At 35.4% G+C, this 16,383-nt stretch overlaps 1 protein-coding gene and 1 non-coding gene across 4 annotated transcripts in view; both read left to right on the top strand.

Annotated features, from left to right (window-relative positions):
• Positions 1 to 16,383, top strand: part of LOC115452072 (homeobox protein SIX2-like) — a 37,943-nt gene that overhangs the window by 1,657 nt on the left and 19,903 nt on the right. For 2 of the 3 annotated variants that reach the window (XM_037437884.1, XM_037437887.1), the window contains exon 2: positions 11,365 to 11,886. In XM_037437884.1, the coding sequence (XP_037293781.1) occupies positions 11,782 to 11,886 (105 nt within the window). In that variant the 5' untranslated portion in view covers positions 11,365 to 11,781. Of the gene's footprint in view, positions 1 to 7,687; positions 7,877 to 11,364; positions 11,887 to 16,383 lie in introns of those variants that run through there. The other variant, XM_037437889.1, reaches the window with a different exon arrangement.
• Trnae-uuc lies at positions 4,864 to 4,935 on the top strand. The gene has a single exon. It is a non-coding gene; the product is annotated as a tRNA-Glu (tRNA).

Below are 16,383 nucleotides of genomic sequence, written 5' to 3'. Positions count from 1 at the left end.
CAAATAATTTAAGTTTGTAATGAGATGTGTAAACAACTGTTGGCTGACCTTAAATAAATAAATAAATACCACCAGCAATTTTAATAAGGGGTCGAGTACAACTCTGGATCACGCAACAACATAGGTCCTCGCAAAACTATGCCTATAATTCTAATTTATATAAAAATCAGTTGCTACATGTATCTATGTAGAGCATCATTTGAGCACTTCTCCATAAGCATATCAGAACTAGGTTTGGTTCCAGTACAGTTTACGCCGGTAGATCAAAATAATTTTACAATTGAGTACAATATCATATTGACAGTTCCTACCACCAGCAGGAATGTATCCCGAGCATTATAAGTTTGCTGGCGTATGGCGTCTTTCATCCGATACACCTGTCTTTAAATTATAACTAGCTTTCGCTCGCGGGTCGGCTTGCGTAAAAAAGTTTTTCGGGATAAACGTTCCACTGTACATTATCCCGTGATAGAAGTAGCCTTCCCAGGGTCATAAACTATATCCTTACCAAACACCCAAGTACTTAAGTCCTTTAGGTATTTTTTGAATTAATCGCGTTCAGACAGGCAGAAAAATGCGACGGGGGACTTTATTTTTTAGTATATTTTTTAGAACTCTTTTTGAGAAACAATTCCCTTATACATGATTGCTTCGTAACTTTAATCGTTTACGCAGCGCACGCAACAGAAGTTCTTAAAAAGGAGTAAATGTTTCCCGTTTTTGCAACATTTTTTAATGATGCTCCGCTCCTATTAATCATAGCCTGATGTTATATAGCCTGTAGTCTTTCTCAACAAATGTGCTATCGAACACTAAAAGAATTATTCAATTCGAACCAGTAGTTCCTGAGATTATCGCGTTCAAACAAACAAGCTCTTCAGCTTTATATAATAGTATAGATTAGTATTTACAGCTATGTATTTCGTCAATATATTTTGTATTGCATCTCTTGAGTATGTCTAAGATACCACTCCATTGCCTTTTCTACTAAATGAGTAGGTATTTCAATTCAACATTAAAGCTAGGGTAATTACAAGACTTTAGCCTAATGCGAGGTTAGAAAATGCAGAGCAATACCATACAGATCTTCATATTACGTTGCTATAGCTACAGCTTACGATCAGGCGAGATACTTGCTTCTATGGCATTATACTAGCTTTTGCTGTCGACTTCGCCCGCGTGAAGTTTTCCCGGGATAGAAACTAGCCTAATCTTGCCAGGTTCTTAAACTATCTCCATACCAAATTTCATTAAAATCCGTTCAGTATATTGAGAAAATCGATAACATACAGACAGAGAAGGGGGCTTTGTTTTATAATATGTATAAAGAAGATGAACAGCATAACATTATGTAAAAGGGTCAAGTACCTTTGATCACATCCTCATGGTTAATACGAAATTATTGTGCCCTTTTAAAATGTTTATGAAAATAGTTATAATTCGCCACTTTATAAAATTAAACTTAGGTAATGTTAAATTATGTTAAAACCTGTGTAAACTGAAACGACAATAACAAGTGTTAAAACGTGCTTTCCGATTTGTATGAATATGAAGGAAGAATGAGGATGAGTTCCATGTATTATCAGGCTGTTTAAAAAAAAAAAAATATTTCTTGCCTATTCAGATGAACTACCAAGCGGCTGCAGGCAAACAGTATCTCATTTGAAGCAATAGGTGTATTTGCAGTAAGAATCACAACTTTAATATATTTTATGATATAACCGCTTAACTTTTTTTCTATCATAAGTCTAGCGACCGAAGTTGTTCAGCTTTATACGGATAATGTGACAAAAGTTAAAAAACGAATGCGTTAAAAAGTGAAGTAGATTGAATGATAATATGACCGAAGAAGTATTGAATTATTAGGAGAAAACAATTTCATAATTGAAATAATGAAAAATCAAAATCCAAAACAAGACGTAACAATATAAAATAAACCAATAACCCAAACAAAAACAAAACTTCACGTTCCTCATCCTTTAACAAACGTAACAAACCACGGAATTTTATTATCCAATTAATTATATCGAAAATTATCCCTAAAACACATGTTCCACGACTGTCATTGTTTATCGAGTGGCGCGGACGTAATTTTTATCGTAATGCCGTACACGGTCATTAATTAGCCCCCCGCTGGGTTGCTATCATAAAAAAATGTTTTTACGACCGGGCGATTGTATCTGTGACGTTAGGCCTATTTGATATCGTCCAAACGTTCAAAATAGCGTATGTCGTGTTTAAATTAATAATCTGGTGGGAACATTTTAGGGTTGAAGGTAAATATTTGTTATAAAGTAATTAAGGTAAGTTCTAAGATTATAGAGCGAACATTGGGAAGATTGTGATACAAAAATTTTGCGCATATGTGATGGTTACTCAGTGTACCGAGAAATAGCAGGAATCAATTAAAATATTTCATATTTTTCCATATCATGATTTGAACGTTTTTAATGCGAATACTAGCATATTTTGTGTAAATATATTAATATAAATAATAATATCAGCCCTGTATTATATACTTGTCCACTGCTGAGCACGGGTATCTACTACTGAGAGGCATTAGGCCTTAGTCCACTACGCTGACCTAGTACGGTTTGATAGAGTTCACACTCTTAAAATTCCTATAGAGAACATCTCAAGTATGCAGGTTTCCTCATAATGTTTTCCTTCATCGTTAAAGCAAGCGATAATCACTCATAATTTTAGAAGAGTCAGAGGTGTGTGCCCTTGGGATTTGAAACTGCGGACATTCGTCTCAGTTCGAAGATGATCCACACTGAATAATCAAAGCGCGCATACGACATAGCAACTTAAACGGATAACGTCACAAACATGTTTTCGGAAATAATTCACATCTAGCGATGCTACGTGGATATCGTAAACTAGTAGAGATAGCGATCGATATTTTGCATAAAATCGTCATTAACAACTCAATTCGAACATTACGAAACAGATATTAAATTTGTTTCAATAAAATATTAAAATAATTTATTGTCTACGATTACATGGATGCCAGATTTTATCTTGTACAGTAACGGAATCTGATTATTAATGTTTTATTTTTTAATAAAATGGTGTAGATTTGTTATAAATTAGTTAATAGTTAGTGAAAGGCTGGTAGGTTAGCTAGGTTAGGGCTTTTATTGTCCTCACCGGTGAGGATCGCGACACGTTTCTCCCTTATTGCTTATTTAAAAATACATATATACATCATTTTATTTATTCTTCCCTGCCAGCCCGAGCTGGCTTCTTTGTTACTAAGTATATTTTTCATTTATTTTATTTTGAATATAAATTGTCTTTGTATATATAAACTAATTTAATTAAGTGATCATTAAATATGCTCATGTACCTTGACTTGTCATAAGTGCAACTATGTTCGCCTACGTGATGAATAAAGCATTTTTTTTTATTTTTAAATAAACAAATTTCTTGCAGCACGCTAAAATTGAGCTTACTGGTGGTAGGTCTTATAACTGCGAGTCCATCTGGTATGGTACCACCGCAATGTCTATTTCTGCCGCCAAGCAGCAGTGAGTAGTCACTGTTGTGATCCGGTGTGAAGGACATTGTAGCCAGAGTAACTACTGGACATAATAAGACGTCATTTCATGTCTCATGATGGCGAGCGCAGTGGAATACCGAACAATACTTTGTAATTCAAGGTGTTGCTGTTTCTACTGTCTATCGGTCGTATCGCTTATCATCAGGCGAACGGCCAGCTCGTCTCGTCATTCAAACCAATAAAAATATAGCCTATATGTTAACCACGATCTATATCTGTGCATATTTTCATTCTAATCCATTCAGTGGATGATCTTCATTATTTGTATTTATATTACTAATAGAACGATTTTTTTCTACACTTATAATTTAGATTGAAACACAAGTAAACTGAATTTTCCATTATTTTTGTATCTGAATGACACTCCAGGCGTGGGTTTCACCCATTGACATTGTTTTTGTCCGTGGAGCCAGGCCAACAAAATGTTTACGATTCTTGACAATAAACAAGCTATTAGTCTTGTTAGTCCAGCAATAACAATGTATAAATTGATACGAAGACGTATAACTCCTGTTCTGAAGTTTCTGTTCGATGGCCAGGTCGGAAGATAAGATTTTTTGCGTATAACCTAGAGAGTTCTTCACAAAATACATACTTATAATAATATAATAATAATATCAGTCCTGTATTATATACTGTCCCACTGTCAATAATAAATATTTCTTTCTTTCATTTAAATACAATGAAGTATGTGCGGCGATAGCCTAGTTGGTTTTGGAACGGACTGCCGAGACGAATGTCCGCAGGTTCAAAACCCAATGGCACACACCTCTGATTTTTCTAAAAAATAATTATGTGTGCAGTCTTTGTGAATTATCGCTTGCTTTACGGTGAAGGAAAACATCGTGAGGAAACCTGCATACCTGAGAAATTCTCTATAGAAATTTAGAGGGTGTGTGAAGTCTGCCAATCCGCACTAGGCCAGCGTGGTGGACTAAGGCCTAATCCTCTCAGTAGTAGAGGAGGCCCGTGCCCAGCAGTGGGACGGTATATAATACAGGGCTGATGATGATTATGAACTGCTGTTCCCAGGTTTCGTTTCGATGGCCAGGTCGGATGTGAGTTTTTTGCGTAGTATCAGATTGCAGTTTTGGATTTATGCTACATATGGCGATAGGCTTCACTTATCACATCATGGGTCGGAATACGCACTGCGAGTTGCATTAGTACGCATTCATGGTACTGGAATTGTGTCATGTGTTTATAGTAGTAAAGATGAACTAACATCAGAGTTTTCAATAATTCCCGTGTTCCTTTGAATATACAAGAATCCCTAAAATTTCGTCCTAAACTCAACATCCCGTATGGTCTAGTGGCTAGGATACCTGGCTTTCACCCAGGAGGCTCGGGTTCGATTCCCGGTACGGGAAAAACACTTTTTTATAATTTAAGGCATACCGTGTTGTGATTTATATAAGCCACTAGCTGACCCGACAGACGTTGTCCTGTCTAGGTATGCATTTGAAGTACGCATTCTATCAATCGCTGACAATTATTTCAAACAACTGACAGTTATGTAAAATTAATATTGTCGTTAAGTATTCTTAAATTTTCTAATTTACCGCACAATTTTTTGATTTTTTCTTTTATAAGAACCCGCCCCTGACAATAACAAACACAACAAAAATAGTGAAATCGGTCCAGCCGTTCACGCATGATGGCGTGACCAAGGGAAATAGGGATTTATTTTATATATATAGTTAAGTGGTAGATAGGTTAAAAATTACCTCTACCTCAGCTTATTTGACCTGATCTTTTATTTCTACTTTTTTATTGGGTCTGTGGTGTTTCTGAAACTTCGAGTCCTGACCGTTCATTAGCGCATGATCGCAATATATGTTAAACAGTATGCAAATAACATCTGGGGTTGTATACTACATGGACCTTGTTGAGACTAGACGGAATTTCCGTGCTTTCCGCTGTTTTTGCCATGCTTATTGTAATCAAATCTAACAATCCATATGGTAGGATTCTTTCATTATTTTTTTATCCGAGGTGCTTTACAAATGACTTATCTAGTTGTAAACGTATACTTGAGGTTAAAATGCCTCCTTAGTCCATCATTTTGTCTGCCGGTTTGCTATGGAAGTGGACAATTAATATTTTGAAGACCCTATCTTTTATTTGATTAATTTCGTTGCGAGATAATGACAAATAAGTGTTCACTGAGACTCGGCGAGCTTCACCGCTTGGTGTTATACAATGCCACTGCTAATCCTGGCTTATCTCTTTCTGTTCTTTTACTGACATAATACCATGAGACTTTCCCGCCCTCACACCCACCACTACAACTCCTGTAAGCCAGGATCAGCAGTGGCACGCATTTTATGACACCGAGCGGTGAAGCTCGGCGAGTCTCAGGGAAAACTAATTTGTCATCATCCCGCAACGAAATCACCCAAATAGAAAAATAGGAAGGAGTTGGAAATATTAATGAAAGAACAGAAAGTAATAATTTGGTGAGACGGCAATCTGATATGACCGGAGAGAGATCAGGCGCAGGACCAACGGCTTTACGTGCTTTTCAAATCACACAGTCGCAATTATTTTTTGCCTGATCCGGGATTCGAACCCAGGACTACAGCGCAACGCATTACAACTACACTGAGGTAGTCACGATAGGCCTACCACCTAAACAAAAACATGACAATCATTTTCGTTTATTTTTAACCGACTTCCAAAAGAAGAGGAGGGTCTAAATTACTGTGTATTGTTTTTTATGTATTTTGGATTTGGGTTTAATTTTGTGTTTTTTTATAAATTAGTAGACCAAAGTTTTCTGGCAATCGACCCTCTTTACTATTACATACTACTACTATACTATAAACTAAAACAATTTCATTTGAACTCAGTTTTAATTCAGTTATTTAAGAATGTTTATAGTTATAAAGGTTGGGTACAAACCGCTAATAGTGCAGTGATTTGTACAGCGGTCATGTTGTAGTAAATTGTCGATAAATCTTGTGTTTTACAGCTGGTGTTGTCGATAAGGATCGGACGCCACGTGGGGTAATAGTGATGGGTCGCGTATCGATAACGATCTTATTCGATGTAATGGCTGTTTATAATTATATTGCGATGAAATATTTGAATTTAGAAACATTTAATTTAAAACTGATGTTTTTTTTTATTTGTTTTGACGTGTTATTTGGGACAACTGTTTTGGTTTTGATTTATTCCGAATAAATTCTAAGTGATTTCAAATTTATTGGAATAATAAAGTAGAAAAAATCTGGAGCCTGGAATCATAAAGCACTTTTTTAGACTCCTCTATGGATAGGGAAAATGAGATAGAAATAATATTGTGAACTCATAGGCTTCGTAATTTTTGTTTGAGTAACAACCGTATGACCATTATTTTATTTGTAGTCTAAAAATATCCTCTATAGTATTATTTAATAAATCCAATAGTCTTGGATGTCGTAAAAGACTACATGCTGGCCAGTCTATTACTATTAGCCTGTCAATATTGGACCCCAAAATAAATATTATTTATTAAATTAGAATGGTAGGTCTAAGAACAAGAAAATTAACTGAAATACAACACATAAAACCGGTAGCTAATTATAAATAGAGAGAAAGGCAGAATATTAATGAACAATCCAATACCGTATTTGTGTGAGATAAGTGCGTTTTTAAGCAAATGAGCAGTCGTTGGACATAGGAAATATTAAATTATCGCCAATACATGTTAATGTATTATAACCTTTTATTAATTGAATTTTATTTCTTAGAGTAAGATTTGTGTGATATTGTCTTTGTGTCACGAACTTTAATTATTGTTTATAACCCAATCGGGAAAATAAAGATTTCATTTTAGGGCTCAGTTTAGTGTTTTCTTTAGAAGTTCCTTCTTTTGCTGCAAAAAGGCGAGGTTTATTATATAACTGGTCAGGCTGAAAATCAATACTGTGACGTTTAATCAAATGAATGAATGACATAATTAATCTTTTTTACTCTCCTTATGTACCTATTTGTTTTATAATTAAACTGTTTTCTTCTCTTAAATCAGTTTGTGGCATCATTTGGTTTCCAAAAAAGTACAACTGAACCACGCAGAACTTAAAATAACAAAGATCTACACTGTTTTAACAACACTCATTAAGCTATATATTGTTTATCCGAAAATGCCAGAAACTGTATTAAAAGTACTTGGAATTCATCGCTAGTACACTATGCGTAAATAAACAGAGCAGCTCCCAGGTGGACTACAGCATGTCTATCAGGCATCCACCAAATCAAAGGAACCCCAATGATTCATTATGGAAGACCGTGTGCGACATCTTGGAGCGAAGCCAACGTTTTCGTATTGTGAGGAACTTAACCTAAATTCATTCAATTACTTTAAATTTAGATTGGCTTTAATGGCCGGTTGACTAAAAAGATCATTAATTTTATACTGTTTGAGTTCGCGCATTCGTATAGATATAAGTCTATACGAATGATATAATTCGTATAGATATAAATTCGTACAGAGTTAATGTAGCTTTTGGTAAATTAATTTTTAGATGGAGTATCACAGATTATCGCGATCAAACAAACAAACTTATTAGTATTATAGAATAGTACAGATTATCCTAATGACAAGTGAACGTAAAATATAATTAATCACACCAACTATAATTCATATTAACGATGATGCAAATAGTTTGAGAGTTTTAGCGAGCTAGGAAAAGAACGAATGATTATTTGAGTTTCAGGCTATGACTGAATGGAACGAATTGCGATGTTGCTGTTATATTGAAACTTCTATCATACCTAAATACGAAGTCGCCTTCGAAAGTAAACAATAATTTTTCTTCACTTCTGGTTTATTTTGAATACCACTCTTTGTTTAATAAATAAGAGTAAACTGGGCCACGTCTATAAATACGTGGTTAAAATATTTAGCTAGTTCTGTTATTTAACTTGTTTTTAAAAATAGTATTCAATTTTAGGTTACCAAAAAAAAGAGCATCGAAATTGTGCTTCGTTGTAGTTAATTTACTAAGGAAATATTTTTCTTTCATTCATGATCTGAATTTTTTTATTGCTATGAATGACGAGACGAGCTTGCCGTTCGCCTGATGGTAAGCTTTACGACCGCCCATAAACAGCAGAAATACCACCCAACACCTTGAATTAAAAAGTATTGTTTAGTACTCCACTGCGCTCGATGTCCTGAGACATGAGATGTTAAATCTTACTATGCCCAGTGATTCATGCTTAGGAACATCGTATCAAATTACATTATTTAATTATTTTAATGGTTTTCTGGAAAGCATAACAATTAATACGTTTCATCTATTCCTTCTTTCTTTCACGTCATGTAGATATGTTACTATGGATTTAAACAAAGCACTCAACGTCATCAAAATGAATAAGTGTTAGAAACAACATTGGTGAAAGTGGCAGAATTGTTATAACTATCGAATATCGATAAACATTAAACCATCGACACAACATCACTGGCCTCCCGTCAACTCCATACATCAGGAGGCCCTCCCTCGCGATCGTGTCAATGATAAAAATTACTTAAAAACAACCAAACATTTAACATTGTGCCCCTCGCGACCCTCTCCTGTCCCTTTCACTCTCGCAAGAATAAGAGTAATGGAAAAGGACAGCAACAATGCACGCATGTGAGAAATTTCAGCCTTTGTCACTTGAAATGTATGGTGCGTTTTTGATTGTTTTAGATTTTGTGTCGCATTAGCGTTGGTTTAACGCTGCTTGAATTTTGGGAATTGTAGTAGCGGTTCGATTTAATGGGCAAAACAAACATGCCTTCATTATAAGTATTGTAAATACTTGTTACGTTGCGACCTGTATATTGAAATTGGATTTCATTATACCTACGTTTTCATATACGTATAAAAAATAAAATTATTTGACACAAAATTGCTGTCATGATCTTCATATTTTTTTTGAAAATGTGGCGGAGAGTCCTTTTTAATCGATTCCTGCCGGCTTCCCTTTCGTAATTTATGTAAAATCTATTTATCATTACAATGATTTGCAGACCGCATTTATGCATATTAGTACCTATATGTTGTGTCGGGTTCCTTTTCGGAAAATTTTACCATACGCCACTGGTAAAGGCTTTGTTTATATTGATAAAAATATAATGTTATGCTAAAACTGCACGTTGCATGAACACTGAAAAACATTTCAATACACCTTCTTAGACCCAACTCTTGGTAGTCATAAAAACGCGCGTTTTTTTTACCGTTTCCCAACCGCAATGCGACGTAACATTTATGACAGAGTTCAGTAAATCTCGCGTTGTCTCCACACTGAATCTCAGCTGTACCTCAATGCGCGTGACGGTATTTCGGTGATAAAATTATTGTAAATGGTCGCGACCTCTTTAGTAGAGTTTCTCGATTCCTTTGATTTAATGTATCACTATTTTATCTTGAAGGATGACAGATTTTATAATCTGTGGTTGTTCAGGACAAATGATTCTAATTTTGAATTTGAACGAATATTCCATTTTCAAATTAAGTGAAATAAAATATGGCGCACGTATGACACAATTTTTCTTGCTAATATTGGCAATTTAAATCCATATTTTCTAGCACATTGTTCTACATTTAAAAGTTAAGAGGTTCATGTCACTTAATAGTAAACGGTTTGGTGTCTACATGGTACTCCACCATAACTTTGAACGATTATGTCATAATGATCTCAGAAGATTATAGAGATACTTTGCTTCAATGAAAGTTATTTAGAAGTGTAACCTTAATAATTATAAAAAGAAAGCATCGGCCAAGATTTTTTTATTTTCCACACAATTTGTCATACAATACTTTAAATTTCTACTTGAGATGTCACTTAAAGGTGATATTGGTTTAATAATCACCTAGGATTACCGAGATATTGCGTGAAAGACATCTTACATATACAAGCCTGATTTCGACTTTACATTGTTTCTCATGTTACAAATATGTTAGAATTGCAACCTACTTACCGTGTCAAGGTTTAATATTTGTTACATTGCTGAGACAGCGATATGCGAAAGAATTGATCACCTGTTAACCACGTGTAACATTTTAGTATCTGTAATAATATAGTTATACTTTTAAAGGCTGGGTCTGATCTAGATTTTGCTGGTAGGATGTATTTTATATCCGCCCAGATAGCGCGGTACACAAGGTGTTAAAACCCGTCATAGTGGTCCACGTAAGTGTCGCGTTCCGGGATCAGTCTGTGTATATCTGGTTACTACAGTCTGGTATAATTGTATCGACTGCCAAAGGATAATCATCTCTCGTCTACATTCTATATGACCTCATTCCACTTACCACCAGGTGTAGTGGGGTCACTTTGTCTTGCTCGTATAAAAAAATCTAGGTATTAAATAGCTCTGGACAATGATAATATTCGCTTCTTATCAATACCATATAAGTCATGAGTACTTTGTTACCCCTTATTTTTATCATAGATATTTGTCTGGCTAGCTCCCTTTAGATCGGGCCCTGATTAAAGGCAACCGTGTTAGGGTAATTTCGTGATAGTCTGATATAGCACTTAGGGATAATGTAGCTTCCTATCAGTGAAATAATTTTTAAAATCGGATATAAATTATAATATTTGTGTTAATTAGTCATCATATCCGATATGAATTTCTACCTCGGCCTTTGGTTGTGTGAATTCCCAATGTGGAATGAATTTAAGTTTACATAGCCGCTAAATCAATGCTATGAAAAGTTATCGCTCCATAAAATAATTATTGATTCCTACAATTATAATAATATATTAGGTAAACTACTATACTTTGTCAATTTGGTATTTAAATGATTTTGTATTGTTTCCAGATGTATTCAGTGACGACGGTGCTTTCAATAAGATGAGAAAAAAGAGGAAAGTCAACGCCAAGTGCAGATAATATTTAAAAAAAATAAAATAAAAAAAAAATACAAAGTGAATCAATAAAAACGTGTTCTCAAATCGGTTGCTAACCAGGCAGGACTGGCACGTTCAAAAACAAACAATTTAAATTTGGAATACAAGCAATCGAACTTTAAAAGGTGATCAGCTTTGTTTAAACATATTTCGGACTGCTTCTTTTAAGTGGACAAACAAAATATTTGAACGCATTTAAATTTCGAACAAAATAATCAAAGACTTTCAAACGTGCATTCACGAAGTACTTTTAAGTGACGCGGTCGGCCGCGTATTGTGGTAAAGTGTCGGAGTGCGGTGTCAAAGTGGCGGGAGACGAGCATCTGGACATGCTGGGGGGTCCCGAGTGGGGGCAGCGGGAGGCCAGCCCCCCACGGGACGCGCCTCTGCCCAGCTTCGGGTTCACACAGGAGCAAGTCGCTTGCGTGTGCGAGGTAAGACAATTATGTGTATTTTTATTGACATTATATTGAATTCTAAATATGAATTTGAGACGCGTTTAAAGTCAGATCTACAATACATTGGTGACGCCTTGTGTCATTTTCTCTGAGATGTCACAGAAAAAATTACACTACGGTTATAATTACATCAATGATCGTTTGAAATTCCAGGATAAACAACTTTATACCAAAAATTAATACTAAACAAAACCTGTTTGAGATAATAAATAAATAGATATAAATTAATTAACTGAAAATGGCATAAGAAAGCTATTAATTAAATAAATTAAAAACAATTGAATTTTTACTCTTTATCCAGCTTTATATATTGAGATACACAAATAAAAAAAATATAGAGTCTGCACGAAAATGGGAAATTTACGCAAACTTTTTTTGATGCCAATTGATCCTGGTGCTTATAAGGATCAAAATACTCTATACTATTAGATTTGATTACTTTAAATGTTAGAAATTTCTATCTTTCCCTATACATTTTGTAAGACATACGACTTCAATATCAAATACCTCACATTACATATTGTTCAGCATTTTATCTTATTCCTGTTAATTGTACCATGAGCGTAGTTGACTCCATTTTGATTTTTTTTTATCCTTACCGATATCTTGATGACACTTAGACCGTATACAGAATGAGAGGTTGATTAGAAAGATAATAGCTTGGAAAGGACCGTTAAGAAAAAGAAGGAAGGGAGACCTTGTGCTAGATGAGAGGAAGGGATCATAAGATATATGACTCCAAAAAGCATAATCGAGAGGTGACTGAAATTCTTTGGAGGTCTTCACATATAGAGGGGTCATTGCATATACAATACAAATAATTAAAAGTGATTTGAAATCTTTATTTACTTAAAATTATTTGTAATAAGTATTAATTAGTGAAGGATATAAAAAATATATATTATGTATTATTAAACAAGAAATAAAAGGTTTATTATTATTATATCCTATAAAATATTATTCTACAAGAGGGAGTAATTTAAAGTTAAGCTAGTGTGTTGAACTAAAGTCAAAAGGTTTAGTAGTAGAGAAGGCTCTAAATTACTTCATAAGCTGCCTAGATGTTAAAGTGGTATTACGTACGAGGACTCCCTCCTCCAGTTTCAGGTTCGATTCCTGGTCGAGTAAAGTGAAATCGTTCAGTCTGAGGTTTAGAATTGTACCCGGTAAATGGAAATACGCACGCTCTATTACAAGGAACTTAACATTGCTGGTCAAATATATGTTGCATCTCTGCCTATCCTTGAGAGAAAAAGCATGATGGTTGATTTTTTACATTGTAATTGTTATGTTAGAGTTCTCAGAAACACACTTGTACAACTTCGTAAGCAAAACAACGGAGCAGATAGGTATTTCGCTTAGAACAAAACTTATAATATTACACTGCCTTTGGTACGCGCTTTTTTATACGGACAAGGCCAAATGATACTTACTGGTGGTAGGTCTCTCATATGTGAGAGTCCGCCTGGGTAGGTACCACCGCCATGTCTATTACTGGCGCCAAGCAACAGTACGTAGTCTATTGTGTTCCGGTTTGAAGGACATTATAGCCAGTGTATCTACTGGACATAATAAGACTTAACATCTCATGTCTCAGGATGGCGAGCGCAGTGGAATACCAAACAATACTTTGTAATTCAAGGTGTTGGTGTTTCTACTGTTTATGGGCGGTCGTATCGCTTACCAACAAGGAACGGCAAGCTCGTCTCGTCATTTATAGCAATAATAAAAATAACCTCTTGTGTTCCTGATGGTAAGCTCAGTTAGTTTAAAAAAATATTTTAAGTATCTTTACATTATCTCAAACACTTCCGCAAAACCTTTAAAAGCTCTTAGACTATTTTTGTACTGATAACGATAACTTTAAATTGGAAGAGCAGAAGTGGCGTCCTCAAAGGAGGTTTCTATTTTCTGGTTAGTATATAAATATTCTTGTGAGGGTATTTGTGATGCTTTTTGTTTTTAAAACACTGGACGTTTGGCAGACCGAAGCAGTTTGTCATTAACAAGTCGTATAAGTCAGTTGGTTTGTGTAATATTTGCGAAAGTATATCTGTAGTCAATGATAATTCTTTGTATTTAAATCAAAATCGCTTCAGTTTCTAACAATCCTACTAATTATAAATGCGAAAGTTTGAGAGGATCCATGTATGGTTTGTTTGTTCCTCTTTCACGAAAATACCATTGAACGGATTTGGATGAAACTTTACAGTAATATTGGTTATATATCAGAATAACATTTAGGCTACAATTTATAATGATTTTGTGTAATTTGGTCATAATATGACGATAAATATCAAGTAAATCGGAGTAAAAATTATCCCGGAAAACTCCTTCACACGGGCGAAGCCGGGAGCAAAAGCTAGTAAATTATAACTGTAGAACTCAACACCGACGCTCTACGAAGTCTGCAGTCGCTGAACACTCTGAAGGAGGCTCCAACCATTATCTGCGACTAGACAAGCCACAAATCCTCGCCAAAGAACACCGATTCCTGCTTAGGATGATTCGCGAGGCTATTGAAATTAAAAACATCCTAATTTCAATAGGGAAGATGGTTGGAAGCTTGCACAAGCCTGGGATCCAGTTCTACATTTAATTAAATCGGAACTCAAAAGACCGGCTGCCAGACTTCAAGACACTGTGAGCTCATTCTGCGTAGATCGGACCACCAACGGCAATAAAAAAAGTATATATTTGTAAAATGTAGGTAGTTACTGTAACTTTGACTTTGCGGATGAACAACACCTCAGTCCCCCCCGTGACCATGAAGGCTGCAGTCTTCGAAACGTAGGGAGAAAACTAAAATATTAAAACCGCGATAAAATCCGATAAATAGTTTAATTTTAATGTAGAAATCAAACCAGCGATCCATCTCAGCCTACACACCGTAGTCAAAACAAACCCACACCTATTAATTTGGCCAAAACATTTCAGTAATTGCTAGGGTGGGTTTCGTGGGGTTGCTAGGCGCCCGGATATCCGGTTGCGGTGGGCGTGGCTTGGGGTGGTACCGGCTCCTCCCTTTATATGCTCACGGCGCTACGAGAAGGGATAGTCGTTTTATAAAACTTAACAATAAAAAAAAGTATTAATGTAAAAGAGTATACAATACCTACTTATAAGATAAAAATCTGCATTGTAAACTCATTCTTAAAAATAAGTTTGACTGGGTTTTATTATCTTAAACATTACTCAGTCGCAGCTCGGAGTGAGGAAGTTGGCGGTGTGATACCCCCGTGCCTCGGAAACGTAAAGCCGTTGGTCCTGCGCCTGATCTCTCTCCGGTCATGTCGGATTGCCGTCTCACCGGACTATGAGAGAGAAGGAACAGAGAGTGCTTGTGTATTGCACACACTTGTTCACTATAATATCGTAATACCAGGCTGATTTCAGTTGAGATTGGCCTTTAAAATAAAGTAAATCCTCTAGTTTATTTTAGTGACGAAAAAACTATTGTTGGTATAGAAAAAAGGTGATTTCCAATTTAGAATTTGTTTAGCTACTTCTGTTGCTGAATCTACATAACTGTAAATATTGTAGACATAAAAATTCTACGAAATCATTATATGTATAGACTGTGGACTGTGGACTCGAAGGATTTGTTCACAAAGGGAATCTGGTAGTGTCCCGCGTGTGTGTGGTCTCCTCCAATATTTGCCGAGATTCGCACACATGCGCCGGCATCCGGAGTTAACTTAGGCCTAAGTAAATACGCAGTGCAAAAAAGCGCGCCTGATTTTTGCCTTCGCGGATTTAAGCAAAGATAAACATTAACAAACGCTTCATTGACAATAAGTCAAAGTAATTTCAAGTATTGATATTTATTTCTTCACATTTTTGACTAACTTTCGACATTTGTCGTTGCGAGCTTGGTGCATTTGCGCAGTATTTTCTTATTCATAATTTTTTTTAATTCAATGACAAGACGAGCTTACCGTTCGTCTGATGGTAAATACGACCGCCCATAAATAATAATACCACACAGAACGAACTCCAAAGTACTGCGTGGCACTCCACTGCTCTCGTCATTTAAACCATTTATTTTTCTACACACATAAAAACAACAAAAAGTATTAAAAATACACACACAGTAAGTAAATAGGCATACGGCGGATTTGTTGCATTATGTGTGGTGGAAGGGTTACCAGTTCAGTATACGCTGTTAAACAGCTCTCATTTCCAGCTGTACCCCACTAAGATATAGGCCAGTGTTCCCCAACGTGGGACCCACGCCCCACAGCAGGGCAATTTGATAGTTAAGGGGGGCAATTTAAACAGAATTTTTAGGTTTTCTGTTGTAATAAATAAAATAATTATTGTTAGTTATAATATATAAAAAGACAGTTACAAAGGAAATAGAAATTTTGACAGACAATAGCATGAAGTTTGGTTCTACAAGGTTTATGTCTACATTCCAATATTTTCATTATATGTTTTGGAATTTTACTAACGATGTTTTGATGACAAATT

Source organism: Manduca sexta, chromosome 2 (assembly GCF_014839805.1).
Source record: "Manduca sexta isolate Smith_Timp_Sample1 chromosome 2, JHU_Msex_v1.0, whole genome shotgun sequence".
NCBI lineage: Eukaryota > Metazoa > Arthropoda > Insecta > Lepidoptera > Sphingidae > Manduca > Manduca sexta.
This window is presented reverse-complemented; position numbering and strand designations above follow the sequence as displayed.